The 19,898-nt window shown below is 36.7% G+C and overlaps 1 protein-coding gene across 2 annotated transcripts in view; it reads right to left on the bottom strand.

The window, feature by feature from the left end:
- Positions 1-19,898, bottom strand: part of pkn1a (protein kinase N1a) — a 53,671-nt gene that overhangs the window by 25,627 nt on the left and 8,146 nt on the right. The window contains exon 1 of one of the 2 annotated variants that reach the window (XM_067402720.1): positions 5,256-5,531. The exons of the other annotated variant lie outside the window; for it this stretch is intronic. Coding sequence (XP_067258821.1) covers positions 5,256-5,348 — 93 coding nt within the window. The 5' untranslated portion in view covers positions 5,349-5,531. Of the gene's footprint in view, positions 1-5,255; positions 5,532-19,898 lie in introns of those variants that run through there. 2 annotated transcript variants of the gene reach the window in all.

The following is a 19,898-nucleotide window of genomic DNA, read 5'->3' as shown; positions in this document are numbered from 1 at the left end:
TGAGTCATTTACAGTAACAGAAGCAAAAAAAAAAAAAAAGTGTGCAAGAAAGGTTTCTGACACACTGGCATCAAAATAGCCAGTTATTACAAGACACGCTAACGCAAGGCATTAGTTTACACAGGTAATCCTAATGAAATGGCAATGTATGTAAATTAATCAGACTTTAATCTACACTACCGTTTAAATGTTTGCGGTTGGTGAGATTTTTTAATGTTTTTGAAAGAAGTATCTTATGCTTACCAAGGCTACAAATATTTGATCAAAAATGCAATGAAAACAGTAATACTGTAAAATATTATATACAAATATTATTATACTATATATTACTAAATACTATTTGAATATATTTTAAAATATAATTTATTCCTGTGATCAAAGCTGCATTTTCAGCATCATTGCTCCAGTCTTTAGTGTCACATGATCCTTCAGAAATCATCCTAATACGCTGATTTGCTGCTCAAGAAACATTTCTTATTATTATCATCAATGTTGAAAACAGTTGCTGCTTAATATTTTTTGTGGAAACACAATTTTTTTCAGGATTCTTTGATGAATAGAAAGTTAAAAAAAGCAGCATTTATTTTATTTAGGTGTTTCTTCACATATAAACATTCAGCGACTCACACGTCAGTAGTGGTAAATGGAAGCTCAAACATGTTTGCTTGACATGCAAGAACCAATAATGTTCATTCTCGTGTGTCACGCAGCAGGTTTGAGCTTCTGCAAGGACCAGTGAGGTTCGTTCTCGTGTTGCGCCACACGTTTGAGCTTCCATAAGAACCGATGAGGTTCATTCTTGCGTGTTATGCAGCATGTTTGAGCTTCTGCATGAACGCCAATGAGGTTTGCTCTTAAGTTATACAGCATTCAGCATTATACAGCTTCTGCAAGAACCAATGAGGTCTATTCTAGCGTTACACAGCACGTTTGAGCTTTCACGAGAGGTTTGTTCTCACGGGTCAAGCAGGTTCAGCTGAGCTTCTGTTTATGTTCACTGATCAGTGTTTATATGTGAATAAAAGCCTAAATTTAATCTGTTCATCATATAACGTGATTGTGTCTCTTCAGAAAATGTGGACTAAACCTCTCAATTCATATGGATTAGTTTTACGATCTCTTTATGAACTTTTTGAGGCATCAAAGTGGTAGTTGCGAAGCTGTATATGGAGGAACAGAAATCACTCAGATATAATCAAAAATATCTTAATTTGTGTTCCGAAGATGAACGAAAGTTTTACGGGTTTGGAACGACATGAGGATGAGTAAATGATGACAGAATTTACATTTTTGGGTGAACTAACCCTTTATGCCCGGTTTCACAGACAAGGCTTAAGCTATTCCCAGACTAAACTGCATGTTTGAGCTGTCTTAACTGAAAGCACACTAGAATTAGGGCTGCACAATAATGACAAAAATCATAATTTTTGATTATTCCCATATAATTGTAATGGCAATTATTAATTACGGTTATCACAATTTACATTGAATGATGTATAGCTTTATACCATTGTTTGAACAACTGCATGCCATTTTTTTATACAAATAAAAAACAAGCTGAAAACACTCTTCCTAAATTTTTTTTTTAATTGTTTTTCTACAGCATTAAACCTCAAAATGTCAACTATACATTGGTTTGGTTTCTTCTTTAAATAATAATAAAAAGTCAACATATGCATGGTATAACATATTGGGCCTGAAGTGTTGTTGGGCCGCTTGTTGTTGTTGTTACTTTTATTTTGACAGCGCACAGACTTTTATTTTGACAGCGCTGAGTTCAGACAGATCCTACACACACAGTGCTCGCATCGCATTCTCCGTCTTAATTAGTTTACAATCTGTCTAACAGCCCTGTGTTATTGGTTATTAGATAGAACTGTTAAAGAAAGTAACAAAAAAAGTAGACAGTATATTAAAAAGATTTAGCTCTTGCCGTGTGGTTGGTTGATGCCCAGTGTCGCTAGCTTAGCAGAAATACATAATCATGTTTTGCTTGGTCTGCTCAAAGTCACGCTGGATATTCTCCTTAGCATAAAGATGAGGTCCTATCATTGTTTTTCATGTTTGTAGAGTTAGTTAGTTTGTGGAGTAAATATGAAGACTTCAGATGCAAAAGCGCATCTGAAATTTTCTTATAAAATGAGCATTTTTATCAAGCTTGTATGTTTATGTTCAGTTATTTCACTTTAATTGCAATGAAAAGGATCTATTAAAGTCCCTGTAAAGTCAATTCTGAGAATTATTTCTAAACACATTATAAATGTTACAAATGTATTGCTGAAACACATTACAAAAACTGTGAATTGTGTAATGCTTAATTGTGAAGTTAGAGCGTTAGACAGTTTTTCACCAAGTCTCTGTTCAGGATTTTTTGGGCAGAGCTAAAAGGGGGGTCCGATGACACACTGGAGCCCCCAAACATGGTCCCGCCCCTAACACTATATAACTGACGCACCGGGCGTGGTGCCGCCCCTAACGCTACAGCGGCTCACTCGCTCAATCTCGAGAGTCATACAGTTACACAGCCCTTTGCACATTTAGCTAGTAATATCTTCGTCACGCAAATGCATATTACATGGTTGTTATATATGGATTAACAAGTTGGAGACAAGTTGAGGCTGCAGCTCTCGTGAGTGGGCGTGGTTTAAGCGCTGACAGCGGACACGCCCCCAGCGTTTGAGAGCAGAGCGCGCAGCCTATTTTTTCGAGATTTTGATAACTTATTTCATTTACTTGCTGATTTTTTCATTCAAATTTGGCTGGGTGGTTAATAACATTTAACATTTACAATAACATTTTTCTGCGGTTTAACAAACTCAGAACACACACTTTAAAATTACTTTACAGGGACTTTAATTGCCATTAAAGTGAAATTACTGAACCTAAACATTCAAGCTTGATAAAAATGCTCAGTTTAGAAGAAAATTTCAGACAGCACTTAGAGGCTTTTGCATCTGAAGTCTTCATATATAGGCTGTGTACACAGCTTTTTAAAAATGGCAGGTGCTGGTGTTTCGGGTGCATTCGACATATCAGCGTACACTTTTAAGTAGATTCATACTGTCTTCTTTAAGTTAAGTACTGTATTAGAGTTTCTTTTTAATAGACAGGAGCGTTTGTTTACCTGCTTGACTAGTTTCAGCTACAATGTAGGTATTGTGCAAGGTTAGACCTTTAACATTCTGAAGTAGTCGTGATTCACCTCTCGCGATGTAACATGCTCTAAATACACCTCTTAAACATGCAGAATAATGTAAGTGGATATTTTTCATTGTAATCGTGCCTTTGAACGATTACGAAATCGATTAATTGTGCAGCCCTAACCAGAATGTTTTATAAGGCATGTTTATAAAAGCTACTTAAATGTACTAATTTACTAGAATAAGCCTACTCCAGGCTTATTCTAAGCCCTGTATGTGAAACCGGGCCTTAAAGTTCTACCGTCAATGTTATAATTTTAACCCCAAAGGCCAGTTACAACAAAACATTAGAGGTAGAGATGCACAATAAATCGTTACCCATATCAGTATCGTTTTCTAATTTATCAGTATTGGTAGATCATATATTTAATTGTACATGCTAATTTCCCTTCTTTTTACTTTTAGATTACCCATCTAATGGTCACTAGCATTATTAGCATTTAAATTGATTGATTTTAGTTTTTAGTGTTTTTTACTTCGATAAAAGAGGGGTTGGTGAAATTACTCAGAATTTTAATATCTTCCATTTATAAATGAAATTTATTATCGGTTTACCTGGTACATATCTATTTAGAGTATTTACTGAGACTTATAAATGTGTCCTGAATATAGATTGTAGAAATTCAGAAACATATGGACATGAGCAACCATGTGCAACATTATCAAAACTTCAATTAAACTTGCACCAAAACCAATTCCTACCACATTTCCATCCTTAAAAGTGTTGGCACCCAGAGGCTGACAGTAGTACTAGATCACTACGATAACAACCCTAAATAACTCTTCTGTGGGATTCTTTCTGTGACATGACATCGGCACTAATTGATGTGGTTACAATGCTACAGTTTCAGCAACAATGGTTTAAGTCTACAACCACAGCATCCTTTCGACCATTTCGACCAAACACAAGTCATCAGATCTCGACTGAGACAACATCTGAAGCCAATTCGGTGAACGCATCAATTATCACAAAGGACAAAAAAGACCTAAGAGAGAGCGAGACAGGATATAAAGAGTGTCAGACAGAGGAAAAGCATAAACAATGACAGAACAGCACAAGGGAGAGTCAAAAGAGGAAGAGGGGGATGAGAGGAAATGACGTGATGCAACTCGCAAAGATATCAGATGTTGGGGGAGGGAGGGAGGACGCGGTCCACAAAGAAAACAAAAGTCAGTCCACACAGGAAGAGTTTTAACTCCAATGTGAAAAAAAAAAAAAAATCAGGAAATAGATAGGAACAACAGAAAATTACAAGATCCAAAGATGGCAATAAAAACATCTTGTTTTTTTAAAAGGGATAGTTCACAGAAAAATGAAAATTCTGTCATCATTTACTCCCCCTCAAGTTCTTCCAAACCTGTATGAATTTCTTTCTTCTGTTGAACACAAAAGATGATATTTTGAATAGTATGGGTAAACAAACAGTTGCTGGGATCCCACTGACTTCCATAGCATGGAAAAAATACTAGGGAAGTAAATGGAGCCCATCAACTGTTTGGTCACTGACATTCTTCAAAATATTTTCTTTGTGTTTTGCAGAAGAAAATAACTCATACAGGTTTGGAACAACTTGAGTGGGAGTAAATGAAGTGAACTATCACTTTAAGGAAGTGCAAATTGACATGTAAAGTATTGCAGCACTGCATTTTGTGTCAATATAGTCAAAAATAAAAATGTAAATAGTGCATATAATTTACTTTATAATACATAAGCATATGAATTTCTATAATAAACTGTACATTTCTTATTTAAAATTATTTAATGTGGCATGTAAAATATATTTTTTATTTTTGAATACAAATAAGAAATATATAATACAATAATAATATCATTTATTATGTTATACTCACAATACACAATAAAGAACAACAAAAGTGTTTATGCACAACCATTTGCATTCTTGCACAACACATTTCACATTACTGGCAGCTATAGTACACTAAATATTAACTCACTTAAAATGATCGACTCTAAGACTTTATGACAGAGTATGCTTCAACAAAAACTCAGACCCAGTGTTCGATCAGGATTTGGGGCGTTTTTAGCAAGCCTACCACTTGTGGTGCAGCCGAAGTCTCTGGGTGTGTAACGTCGTCGATGTCGTGCTGCTCTGTGAGGGATGTATTTCTTCCCTCCTCGTTAGCCATGTCACACCCTCTATCTCCCTGCGTCTGCCCACCCGGTCGTAATAAAGACTGCTAATAAAATTTCCCTCTAGAGCGGCCGTCGGTCCACCCCCCCGCCGAGACCCTCTTTATCAAACCCACTTCACAACAGAGACAGCTTCCCCCTCGACTAAAGAAAGGCGAAGAACGGAAACGATGTGGGGGTGAGACGCAGAAGGAGAAGAAAAAAACCAAAGCGACAGATTAAGTCAGTGAGAGAAAGTGTGACTAAGCCCCGCCCCTCAACTTCCTTACCTCGATCTAAACTCTCTCTCCAGTCATGCGTGTTGCATTTCGTGAGTGTGTATGCATGTAGTGTAGTCTACACAGAAACAGATGCAAGCAATTGCATAGAGATGTGATACAGAGATCCTCATCTAAACAGAATGCATGAAGTATGTCAGAGTCATTGAGGACACAGGAAGAAATGAAAACTCTAGGTTTTAGTACAATGAAGGTTTTGAGTCAGTTGCCACACACTTTCTTCTGAACTAATCCTTTAATAACCATTTGACACTTTACCCAAAAAAACCCAGAATCTAATGAGTAATGAAAAGTTGCAAATACAGGTGAAAAATTACGAGAATAGTGAAATAGAAAGATAAACATAAAATGACACCAAGCGTGTGGATGCGAAAAAGTGCACAATGAACAAATGGTGGGTCACTTTTACAGTCTAAATAGTCCAGAAAAGGTCAAAATAACACTGTCTGTGTGTCCTAAATCACAACATATATGATTTATGTTCATATTCAATGGTTTGTTTCTATAGTAGTTGGATGAGCACAGTGCCAGCAAAGTCAAGGTTCAATTCCCAGGGTACGTATACCCTGAATGCATCGTAATCAATCATAACACACAGTATGCATACTTTGGGAGTTTATTATTATCCGCAACCCCCACATTCAGTGTGTGACAGTTGTAGGAGGACAGCAGGAAGACTCACACTTGGACACTGATTCCTATCTCTGGGTATATCTACAGTAGAGATTTGTTAGGAACAGAAATCCCAGGTGTGGAATACAGGTTGCTCTGCCATTCTTGAACAGCAAGGGGGTGTTAAACGAAATAACAGTCAAAGTATCTGTTTGATATCAGTTTGCAGGAGGGACCTTTCGTTGACGTTACATTGGAAGATTGTTGCTGTAATCAAAACAGACTTTGTTAAAGACAGAATGAATATGTTAAGGGGAGATAAATAATAGGGCTGCACGATATATCGCATGAGATTGTCACGCGCATTTCATCAATAAAGCCGGTTCCCTGATTACCGCTAAATCGCCATCACCTGCTTTCAAATGCAGCGGCATTTAATACACATAGCCGTAGATCACTGAAAAGCCACGCAATATCGCGTTCATATCGCAGATGAATCGCCTTCGATAATGAACGCGATATTGCGTGGCTTTTCAGCGATCTACGGCTCTGTCTATTAAATGCCACTCCATTTGAAAGCAGGTGATGGAGATTTAACGGTAATCAGGGAACCGGCTTTACTGACGAAATGCGCGTGAAAATCTCATGCGATATATCGTGCAGCCCTAATAAATAATAAGAGATATAAAGGTATATAAAAGGTATAAATAGTGAGGGGTAAAATCTCAGGAACATTTTTACTGTAAACAATCAGATTCGCTTCTCTTCAGATCTGATCTCAGATGTCATTCTGACACTTTTAAATGTTATAGTCTTCAAAGCATGTCTAAAAGCCCTGGGTTTAATGAAGTTGATGTTGCCAACAAAAAAAGATTTCTGTATGTGTGGGGCGGGGAGGTTGTTTAGGGTGTGTATACACACCAACTCTGAGTCACACTTGTTAAAAATCCCTAAACAAACTCCCAAAACTAAACACACACTAAATCATTAAAAGAAACATGCCTATCCTGTTTGTGAACTGTTATGCAAATACTTGCACTTGTCATATCTATTTACAAATGCATTCAGCAGACACCTTTATCCAAAGCGACTTTGGATATGCATGTGTACATATCGATTAGTGTTTTCCACAGGAATTGAACGCATGATCTTGATGTTGATAGTGCCATGCTCTACCAGTTACTCTCACCATTAGTCACAAATACGGAAGAGCAGAAAAAAAAATAAAATACACCAATCAGGCATAACATTATGACCACTGAATAACACTGATTATCTCTTCATCACAGCACTTGTTAGTGGGTGGGATATATTAGGCGGCAAGTGAACATTTTGTCCTCAAAGTTGATGTGTTAGAAGCAGGAAAAATGGGCAAGCGTAAGGATTTGAGCGAGTTTGACAAGGGCCAAATTGTGATGGCTAGACGACTGGGTCAGAGCATCTCCAAAACTGCAGATCTTGTGGGGTGTTCCCAGTCTGCAGTGGTCAGTATCTATCAAATGTGGTCCAAGGAAGGAACAGTGGTGAACCGGCGACAGGGTCATGGGCGGCCAAGGCTCACTGATGCACGTGTGGAGCGAAGGCTGGCCCATGTGGTCCGATCCAACAGATGAGCTAATGTAGCTCAAGTTGCTTAAGAAGTTAATGCTGGTTCTGATAGAAAGGTGTCAGAATACACAGTGCATCGCTGTTTGTTGCGTATGGGGCTGCATAGCTGCAGACCAGTCAGGGTGCCCATGCTGACCCCTGTCCACCGCCGAAAGCACCAACAGTGGGCACGTGAGCATCAGAACTGGACCACGGAGCAATGGAAGAAGGTGGCCTGGTCTGATGAATCATGTTTTCTTTTACATCATGTGGATGGCCGGGTGCGTCTCTTACCTTGGGAACACATGGCACCAGGATGCACTATGGGAAGAATGCAAACCAGCTAAGCATTGTTGCAGACCATGTACACCCTTTCATGGAAACGGTATTCCCTGGTGGCTGTGGTCTCTTTCAGCAGGATAATGCGCCCTGCCACAAAGCAAAAATTGTTTAGGAATGGTTTGCGCCAACTCCTGAGAGGACTTCAGAAGACGCAATCATCTGGATCAACATGCACATTGCCAAATTTCTATATATCCTAATTATTGTTAATATGTAATTCATTTTCCAGGAGCTCATTGCTTCTACCTTCAGTTAAACTGCTAACAGTGATTGTAAATTAATTGCCTAAATTATTACATTATTTGCTAAGTGCATTCTTTAAAGGTGCCCTCGAATTAAAAATTGAATTTATCTTGGCATATTTAAATAACAAGAGTTCAGTACATGGAAATGACATACAGTGAGTCTCAAACTCCATTGTTTCCTCCTCCTTATATAAATCTCATTTGTTTAAAAGACCTCCGAAGAACAAGCAAATCTCAACATAACACCGACTGTTACGTAACAGTATATTGGGGTGTATGACCCCAATATTTGCATATGCCAGCCCGGCATTAGACAAGGGCAGCCAGTATTAACATCTGGATGTGCACAGCTGAATCAACAGACTAGGTAAGCAAGCAAGAACAATAGCGAAAAATGACAGATGGAGCAATAATAACTGACATGATCCATGATTACATAATATTTTTAGTGATATTTGTAAACTGTCTTTCTAAATGTTTCGTTAGCATGTTGCTAATGTACTGTTAAATGTGGTTCAAGTTACCACCATTTCTTACTGTATTCACGGAGACAAGAGCCATCGCTATTTTCATTTTTAAACACTTGCAGTCTGTATAATTTATAAACACAACTTCATTCTTTATAAATCTCTCCAACAGTGTAGCATTCGCCGTTAGCCACAGAGCACAGCCTGAAACTCATTCAGAATCAAATGTAAACAATATAACAGTATACAATACTCACATAATCCGACGCATGCATGCAGTATGCATGACGAACACTTTGTAAAGATCCATTTGAGGGTTATATTAGCTGTGTGAACTTTGTTTATGCACTGTTCAAGGCAAGCGCGAGCTCTGTGGGCGGAGAGCACGAGAATTAAAGGGGCAGCAGCATAAATCAGCTCATATTTAATGATGCCCCAAAATGGGCAGTTAAAAAAATAAAAATAAAAAAAAATCTATGGGGTATTTTCAGCTGAAACTTCACATACACATTCAGGGGACACCTTAGACTTATATTACACCTGTAAAAAAACGTTCGATGGCATCTTTAAATTGTAATGTTGACATGCATTCTCAGTAAAGCCGCTTTGAAATTATATGTATCGTGAAAAGCGCTATACAAATAAATGTGAATTGAATTGAAAAGTTTGAGGAGCGCAACAACGAGTTTGAGGTGTTGACTTGTGGAGTCCATGCCTCGACTGGTCAGGACTGTTTTGGCAGGAAAAGGGGGACCAACACAGTATTAGGAAGGTGGTCATAATGTTATGCTGATCGGTATAGCACAAAAAAAACCAACAACAACACATTTAAAAAGTACAAAAATAAAATGTAAGTTTTAAAAGTAAATGAAGTTATTAAATTCCTGTTTAAAAATGTAGTTGCAACAAGAAAATACATTTAGAATAAATAACTACAATATCTCACTGTAATATAGCAATATCACATAATAATATAATATAATATAATATAATATAATATAATATAATATAATATAATATAATATAATATAATATAATATAATATAATATAATATAATATAATATAATATATTTAGGGCTACACAGTTGTTACAAAAGATAAGAGTCAACTATTTATCTCAATATTCATTGTAATTATTATTAATTTTGACTAACAGATTTTAAAATCTAATATTTTATATTTTATTTTGATGTATGATGCATTATAATCAACAAAGCTGTCCGTGCACTAAAGCTACTTTTTGAGTGTCAGATGACGATCACTTTTTTTTTGTCATGAATAAACATTTATGATAATGGAGAACACGTGACAGACACATGTGCACCTCTGAACAGCACTTGTAGAAATTTGCCTAGACAACCCTAGTCCCAGCCTCAGACTTCACGCCCATGGACCACTGGCTGAACCTTTCATACGCAAGGCACACAAAATAGGAAACACTTCAGGAGTTTGTGATCATCTGGTTCAATTCTACAGGATTTCCGGGAGATGTCTGTCGCGTTTTTTAATGGTCTGCCTGGAAACAAAGCCGTCGTTCCGCCAAACCCCCTCATGGAAGAAGAAAGCCATCACAATCAACTAAATGCTGGATTTTCAACAGTATGTGAAGTTCACAGCACCATTGTTGGAGTAAACTTGCACAACGTTCTTAAATGAATAATTTATTAGATGCATGCTGGTCTGTTATCATAGGGAAATCGACTTTACATTTTCACGCTCCTAAAAATGGCCAATGTATGTTTCGATAGAGTCCAGACCTTCTTCCTGTTAGTATGAAGTTCTTGCTCTGTTCAACCCAAACTATAACTGAGCAGTGCTCATTCTCGGGTCACGCTTACTCAAACACACACACACACACACACACACACACACAGAGGGAGCTCTATTCAGCTGCTGTGACTCGTGAGAATGCCAGCAATTCTGAGCTCAGTAAAAGCCCTGAGGCCAAATGACTGTCCTTCCTTCTGTCTATCTCTCTCTCTCTCTGTCTCTCAGCCCAGTCATGAGCTGTGGATTCATTTACCCTCATTTCATCTGTAGCTGAACATTCAAAAAACGTTTAGGAAATAAAGATGACTATGAACTTGAGAGGGAGAGAAATGAAGAATCAGTATGCAAGAGAGATACTGTGGGTGTTACTGTGACAAATAAAGAGGACTAAGCACTGTGAGAATGAATAAAGGAAAGAGAGAAAGGGGGCAACACATTAAAAAAGAAGACAATTTAAAAAGATAATATTCAAACTGAGATAAAAGTGTCCATGCAGTCAAATTACAAGGGAAAATATTTTGCAGGTCTGTGGGTTGCCTTTATAAGTACTCAACTAATCAGTCTTGAAGTTGGCATGAAATGAAAATCCACCCCATCTATTTATGAAATGCATGTTATTGATCTTATTGTCAACAATTCATCAGTGCATGTTTCATATTTACATTTTTTGACCTCATAATTTTAATCAAAATGTCATAGGTCAGTCTTCCAGTGAAAACAACATGCTTCTCTCTGCAATAACCCACGGCCCTTTCATACAATCAACAGCAAGCTTGTATTCAGATCTGCATCAATTCAGTCAAATACAGATGCAAGTCCCCGCCCAACAATTTTTTCTGTTTTTGATAATCCATTTCACTTGGATGTACGTCACAATACTGAAAAAAAATCTGTTGCTATTTCTGTTTCATCACAATTTTACAAAATCCTGTATAATTAGGCATGTTTTGAGTTTACTGACCCCGATGTGTCACTTACCTTAGATGCATTTTCACGTTTAAAAACAGCTACACGGAGTGCAACAATATAGATTTTAAATGTAATTTTTAAAAGTTGTACTATTTTGGACTAATAACTTTCACACACTCCCTGTGTCCGAATATGCCTCTACTTCCATACTCCATACTATACAATAGGCAAAAAACAGTATGAGTCGAGTATGTCTGAATTTATAGTATTCATATAACAGTAGACAAAAAGCCGGGTATGACTTACAACTTCAGGTGAGATTCTGAAGTGCACATACACTGGACACTTTAGTATCCCATAAGGCCATGGGTGGGGAGTTCTGAATGGAAGTAAAGCGACACATCTGCTGCCATAGGTCACGTGACAGTGACAACATGGTGGATATAGCACATCTGAATTTCATTCATACTCAGTGTTGGGGGTAATGCATTACAAGTAACTTGAGTTACATAATCAGATTACTTTTTCAATTAAATAGTAAAGTAACATTACTTTTTCAATTTGTAACAAATTTACAACACCTTCAATGATCTAATTCAACCATACTAACAAGCAAAAATTACTTTTTATTTAGAAATAAGAGTAATATGCATAACTTTTCATAAAAATAACTAAATAACGCAATTAACTTTTAACTTTTTTTTTAACTAACAAATTAACTTTTTTTTAGGGAGTACACAATATTGTAATGCATTTCTTTTAAACATTACTTTTTAATTCTGTTCATACTACACACATTCATAATATACAGAATGTACTTTAATGGTCAAGAAGCAATCTTCAAACTAAATGTAGTACATACATAACAGTATGCGATTATGGACCAAAAAAAAAAAAAAAAAAACCCTCAGTGACTACTCTGGAAGTAAAAGGAAGATATAACAAAAACAGCAAATAGAAAAAAAATTTCAGTGAAAACAGCTTCTTTACTATATACACAAACACACACAGACATATCTGGAGCATTCTTGACATTCTCGTGCGGTGAGCGTTAGTGTTTAGCGTCAGATTGATGAATAGAGACTGACGCCCATATGCACAGGACTATATCTAAATATATCCAAATCTATGGGAATTTTGGTGCAAGATCATATTCTGACAGCATAGACACAGTATGATAAGCCTGAAACTAATGACTTTTTTATGTGTTAACAATATAATCTGATACACATTTTGTATACGTGTGCACACATGAGGCGGCAAAGAGTTCCTTAGGAGGTCATTGTGCATTTTGCCATGCAGGGTTTTCAGTGTGTTCATTATGGGTTGAGATGAATAGTGTGTGTGTGTGTGTGTGTGTGTGTGTGTGTGTGTGTGTGTGTGTGTGTGTGTGTGTGTGTGTGTGTGTGTGTGTGTGTGTGTGTGTGTGTGTGTGTGTGTGTGTGTGTGTGTGTGTGTGTGTGTGTGTGTGTGTGTGTGTTTGTGTGAGCGCACACTGAGTTCAGATGAATAGTTTCATTGTGGCATCGTCAGGAAAAGCCTTCTTAAAATCTCTATTGTACTCACTCAAACTCACAGACTGAGATATCATTGTGCCATAGTGGATTACACTCTTTAATACTCTTACAATTGTATTTGAGCCATCACTTTAAATAACTAGATAATAGCTTCCTCTCTTGTTGTCGATATATGAGCCCAAAGTTAACTGCCAGTGACTGCCATTTCAGAAGCTTTTATTATACAAAAATAATATGAAGTGTCCAGGAAGTGGGTGTGAGATCAAGGGCATCCTGACTATGTCGGGTCTCCTCGAACTGCAAGGAGTGGGGGAAAGTTATAAAGGGGAAGATCAGTCCAGGGTCAGTGGGTGAGAGGTGGCCCATTTCCACTCTACACAATTCAGAGAACATTTTTTTCTGCACCACCACCTATTAAAATAATAGAAGTAATAATAAAAATAAATAGAAAGAAAATAGTTTTCCAACATTTAGTTGATGGACCCCATTGCCTTCCATAGTATGGAAAAAATACTGGTTTATGACATTCTTCAAAATATCTTTTGAGTTCAGCAAAAGTAAGAAACTCACACGTTTAGAACAACATCATGGCGACTAATGATAATATAATTTTCATTTTGGGTGAACTATCGCTTTAAGCCCAATCAACCTAAATTTTGTAGGAAACAGTATCTTAAAGGGAAAGTCCACATAAGAAAAAAAGTCATACATGTTTGGAAAAACATGAGGCTGAGTATCACCATGAAATCAAAATTGACTTTTCTTTTTTATGCAATATTGCAGTGTTTATTATAAATGATTTATCCATGCATTTTTTAAAATTCATGTGCCCTTGAAATCTTTAATCAAAATAACTTCCCCTCCCTCTTGCTGTGACATCTCTTCTCTGATGACATGTTTACTGGCGTGAGGGCGGCAGTAACCTGTCACTCACATGACATCACATCATTAGCATACCACAACCATCCAATCAATTCTTGATGGACAAAATCAAGTGCCACCCGACATTTTTTCTTGTTCTTGTTCCACTTAGTGAAGAAAAGATGATTGCAACTTCTGGTTCCTGAAAACTTTAAGACCAGGTTTACAGAAGCGGTGAAAACTTGCACCAGGTGTGTCTTATCATCTGTTCTGGGTGGTGTTGGGCTCCTATGATGAGCCAAGACGTGGGCTGACTTGATGATGACTGAACCAAGGCAGTTTCTTCCTTAGATTGTGAGTAAATATTCTATCACAGGGTGATACGCTTGCATGACCCAAAAGTGTGGTGGATTAAAGGATTGGTTCACTTTCAAATGAAAATTATGACTTTCTTCTTTCTGATGAACACAATCGGAGAAATATTAAAAAATATCCTGACGCATCCGAGCTTTATCATGGCTGTGAGCGAGGATCAACAAGTACGAACTGAAGAAAGTGTCTCCATCCACATCCATCCATCATAAACATATTCCACATGGCTCCGAGGGTTAATAAAGGCCTTCTGAAGTGAAGCGATGCATTTGTGTAAAAAAAAAAAAAAAAAACATATTTAACAAGTTATGAAATAAAATTTCTAGATTGACCGCCAGACCGCCTTCCGTATTCAACTTATAAAGAAAGCGCAAAACAAAAAAGTTCAAAACGCTTACGCTACACTTTTTTTTTTCATAATTTGAATACAGAAAGCGGTCTGGTGGAAGCTAGATATTTTACTTCATAACTTGTTAAATATGGATATTTTTTCACACAAATGTATCAGAGGGCCTTTATTAACCCCCCGGAGCCGTTTGGAATGTGCTTATGATGGATGGATGTGGATTGAGACACTTTCTTCAGCTTATACTCGTTGATCCCACTCACTGCCATTATAAAGCTCGGATGCTTCAGGATATTTATTAATATTTCTCAGATTGTGTTCAACAGAAAGAAGAAAGTCATATACACCTATGATGGCTTGAGGGTGAGTAAAGCTTAGGGTAATTTTCATTTGAAAGTGAACAAATCTTTTAAATATGGTCCTGTTCCAGGGTTTTCCCTGCACTGAAAATATTTTGGCAGCCACCAAAATGAATTTTTGTCCTGCCAAAGATTTATTTGTGACTATAAATGCCATTCTGCAGTACCAGTACCCGCTGATAGATGGCTGCTTTAAAATGCTCCCGTAAGAGTTTAAGCGCTCTGTGAAGAGTGTCAAAGGTTTCTATTGACAATGTGTTTTTGCAGCATTGAGCTATGTAGCCAATCACAGGCCGTCCACATATCTGTTGAGCGCGTGAACGTAATGACCAATCAGCGAACTTTGTTCTCTTTTTGTATATAACACTGCAAAAAATAAAAACGGAAAATGTACTTACTGGTAATTTTCTGCCAGGACATTATCCAGTTATTTTCCATTAACCCTAATACAACATAATGCAATGTGTAATTTAAAATAGGTTAAACACCTATTAAAAAAAAACAATACAAAAAAAACCTCCTTTATATTTATACAGTACAATGTTTCCTATTTTTACAGACTTTTTATAGTGTATTTTTCAAGCTGCTAACTACACATTACAAACTTCCTGAATTAACAGCCATATTTAAATGCCCAGTTGAATCCGATAGACAGTGACAACCATATGGACAGAAAAAAACAATCAGATTCTGCATGTCAAATGATCTGTGCATTAAGCCTTGGAGTGTAAATGCAAAATAATAGACCTGCCACTTTTTTATGTAATGTGTAATGTTACTTTGTTGTTGAATATTGAATGACTGATGTATTTGAGCTACTTTAAAAGTTTATTACCATCTTTCTTTACTCAAAAGTCTAAGATCTCCCTTGTTAATGAATTAGTACGACACCCAGATTCCCCTAATTAAAGGGCCGAGCTAATTAAAGAGCTTTGTGCCTGTTCTACCACCCTCCTGCGAGACAGTATCCTGTGGCATCACTAATCATGGTTGCTATGGCAGCAGTTGTCCCGGAAACCTGGTTGCAAACACCTGTCTGTGACCACTCCCAATGTCTCACATTTGTGCATTACAACACAAGGCGCATTAGAGCTGATCAAATCCATACGACAGTACGTGTGTTTGATAAATGTCTAAAAATAACCCGGAAGCGGAATATATCCGTCTTGTTTGAATGCACTGAATCTTTATAATATATTTGCATAAAAACACAAGGCTTCCTTGTCCAAACAAACTGATCCTATTGGTGACTAAAAAAAGCTATGATCAGCTAAACAAAGGACTGTATGTCACTGTTACTCTACTGCAATGTATCCTTCTTATTATCTGTGTGTGTCTAAATGAGGAAATCAGTCCATCTCTTCCTGGAGTGGATCATTTACGGCTGTAGTTTACTGCTTCATTTTAAAGGTTATCTAAGATTGGATGAATAATGGGATTGTTGAAAGTAGTAGCCGAGAGTGTATCTCACACAGTTCCAGCATTATACAGACTAAGTACCCTGTAAAATACTAGACCCACCCAGAGTCAAGGGACTGGGCTGAGACACACTGACCCGGAGAAGTTCTCTTTTTCTTAAAGTCCCTGTAAAGTCAATTCTGAGAATTGTTTCTAAACACATTATAAATGTCACAAATGTATTGCTGAAACACATTACAAAGACTGTGAATTTCTGAATTGTGGAGTTAAGACCGTTAAACATTTTTTCACCAATTCTGTGTTCAAGATCGAAGCTTTACGAATCGTTTGTTTCTAATAAGTAGTTCGGAGTGTGAATTCAGTAAACAAGGCTTCGTTATGTCATAAGTGTTTCGAAATTTCAATGGTTCACGTGACTTTGGCAGTTTGATGCATGCTCCGAACCACTGATTCGAAACAAAAGATTCATAAAGCTTCAAAGCTTCATGAAGCAGTGTTTTGAAACCGCCCATCACTAGATATTGTTGAATAAAGTCGTTATTTTGTTTTTCTGGCACACAAAAAGTATCCTTGTCGCTTCATAACATTAAGGTTGATCCACTGTAGTCAGATGAACTGTTTTAAATATGTTTTTACTACCTTTCTAAGCGTTTGAAAGTGATAATTATCTTGCAGACAAAACCATCAGATTCAAAAATATCTTAATTTTAAAAGTATTTTATAAAAATAAATGACAGAATTTTCATTTTTGGGTGAACTAACCCTTTAACGTGATTCTTTGTTTATATGCATCAGTATGTTTGACTCATTAGACAAGTTGAGAGAGATGGCATCTTTCTCACAAGTAAGCGTGGTTTCAGCGCCGACAGCATACACACCCCTAGCGTTTAAGAGCAGAGACTACTGCCTACTTTTTCAACATTTTGATAACTTATTTCATTTACTTGGCTTTTTTTTTTTTGCCTGGGTGGTTAATAACACATTTTTCTGTGGTGTGACAAACTCAAAACATATTTTAATATTGCTTTTACAGGGACTTTAAATGCATACATGAACAGCCTTATGCACACACACACACACACACGCATGCATGCATGCACATGGTCATATACACAAACACAGGAAGGTATGTGCACATCCTCCTTTCTAATGTGACAGACAAAGAAAAAAAACAAGCTTTTCTTTCACATATCATTAGTAACAAGTATTTTCAAAAGCGTCACTTCTCAATTCCCACTTTTACATTGAGCCAAAAAGACAATCTGTGGCCTTAGGCAAATTACTTTTACAAGGAACAGAAATGTTGAAATGACAAATAACCAAACAACTTCATAATGTATTAGTTAGATAAAAGGTCTCCTGAAAAAATGGCAACAACCTCCATTTAACTTCGCTGTTAAATAAAAATTCTCTTGCACGCTCTACTTTGAATGAGTGTAATATGCTTATCAACTGAGGTGTGACTGCATTTCTCCCCACCTAATATAAAAACAAATATTTGCATAAACTGCTTGTGTAACAGTTCCAAAATCTAACAACAGCTTACATAATGCTCATTTAACCGTTTTCAAATATTTTTGAAAATTAGTGGTTCATTTTTGTAGGACTAATTTGCTATTATTAAATTCTTTTTTGCATTAGACATATGATCAGCCACTGGCCACCCTACTTTACGTTTCCTGTACAATGACGTAACTCACTACTTAACCACCACCATAGTACGACGCATCGATGGAGAAACTAACTAGCTAGGCAGGACTGTTTCCCAAAAACGTAATAACTTTGGCACACATCCATCATTCGAACCACGTTGGTTCAACAGTATAGTTATACTAAAAGCCTATATTCAGACTCTTTGCATCACAGAAATACATTATATTTTAAAGTATAATATAAAACCATTACTTTATATTGTAATAATATTTGTCTGCATGTTTCATATATCATAATGAGCTTGAGACATCACAGAAGGTTTTTTTCACAGCCTACCTGACTGAAATGCCTCATTAATATGCAAGTCATTTCAGCTCATTACTATCCAATTCTTTTGTCTTCTCAGGTGAGAATGGCCCATTATTCAGTGGTGATTCACGCCTCCTCGCATACTGTGTTTCTTGGCAAAAAGTGTCTTACAAAAACTAAATCAATATATTGTTTTATATGAAGGAGTAGGCAGCATAATTTTTACATAATTTTGAAGCAAAGTTTAGTTTACAACCTCCAATACCCTAAAGTATTGTAAACACAGATTTACTATACTTTTTTGCCCTTATTTCAGTGACTTAAGTTTTTTGTTTTTTCAATAACCACGCATAAATGTTATTCCTTCAAAAACACAAACATGTACATACATGTTCCTCACATATTATGGTAGCCTAGTTTGTGCTGAACACAGTGTAATGACACTTTTTCCATTAATATGTTTATGAACAACTGAAAAAAGCACAAATGTCAGGGCATGTCAAAATTTCTTCAGGCCCCAAATCAGCCTCAGACTCCAGAGGGTTAATGACATCACAAAGATGGTGGAGTATAATATCTAATTAATCCATTTGAGATTGAATTAAAGGGATAGTTCACCCAAAAATTAATATTATCCTATCACATTACACAAAACAGTAGCAGGTCTATTATTTTGCATTTGCACTCCAAGACTTAACGCAAAGATCACTTGACATAGCCTACAGTATCAGATTGTTTTGTTCTGTCCAGTGCTATGGTCATCACTGATTTACTCACCCTCAAGCCATCCTATGTGTATATGACTGTCTTCTTTCAGTCAAACACAATCGGAGATATATTAAAAAATATCCTTGCTCTTCCAAGCTTTATAATGGGAGTGAATGACGCTCCAGATTTTGAAGTCCAAAAAAGTGCATCCATCCATCATACAAGTAATCCATACAACTCCAGGGGGTTAATAAAGGCCTTCTGAAGTGAGTTTTTTAAGAAACATATCCATAATAAAACTTTATAAACTAAAAATAACTAGCTTCCGGCAGATGGTCTAAACAAGTCGACTTACTATTTCTAACTACATGTGAAATAAATCTATAGTACCTAAAAAACTTAATTTAATTCATATTTTTGTTATTGTATTTGTCCTGTTGTTTGTCATTTGCTTCTTTTTGCTTATTTTAATAACAGAAGTGAGATAAAATAACACAAAATGACTATTTTGTGGTATATAATTATCTTGAAATACTGTGAAATAAGAATTTGGTCATATCGGCCCCCCCCTATAGTTGAAAAGTGGTTTCGGGAAAAACCAAATCATTGAATTAGGCTGATAACGATGGAACATGCAACTATAGTTGGCTAATGATGCTTTTGGGAAATGCAAACCAAACTGGGCGCAACAATGGATGACATGACACAGGGTGAGTTTCAGGCCAGTTGACCTTTTGGGCCAATGAAGTATTGACACTACAGCTTACATTTATTGATCATGTGTTGTTATG

The sequence above is a fragment of the Chanodichthys erythropterus genome, chromosome 12 (assembly GCF_024489055.1).
Source record: "Chanodichthys erythropterus isolate Z2021 chromosome 12, ASM2448905v1, whole genome shotgun sequence".
NCBI lineage: Eukaryota > Metazoa > Chordata > Actinopteri > Cypriniformes > Xenocyprididae > Chanodichthys > Chanodichthys erythropterus.
This window is presented reverse-complemented; position numbering and strand designations above follow the sequence as displayed.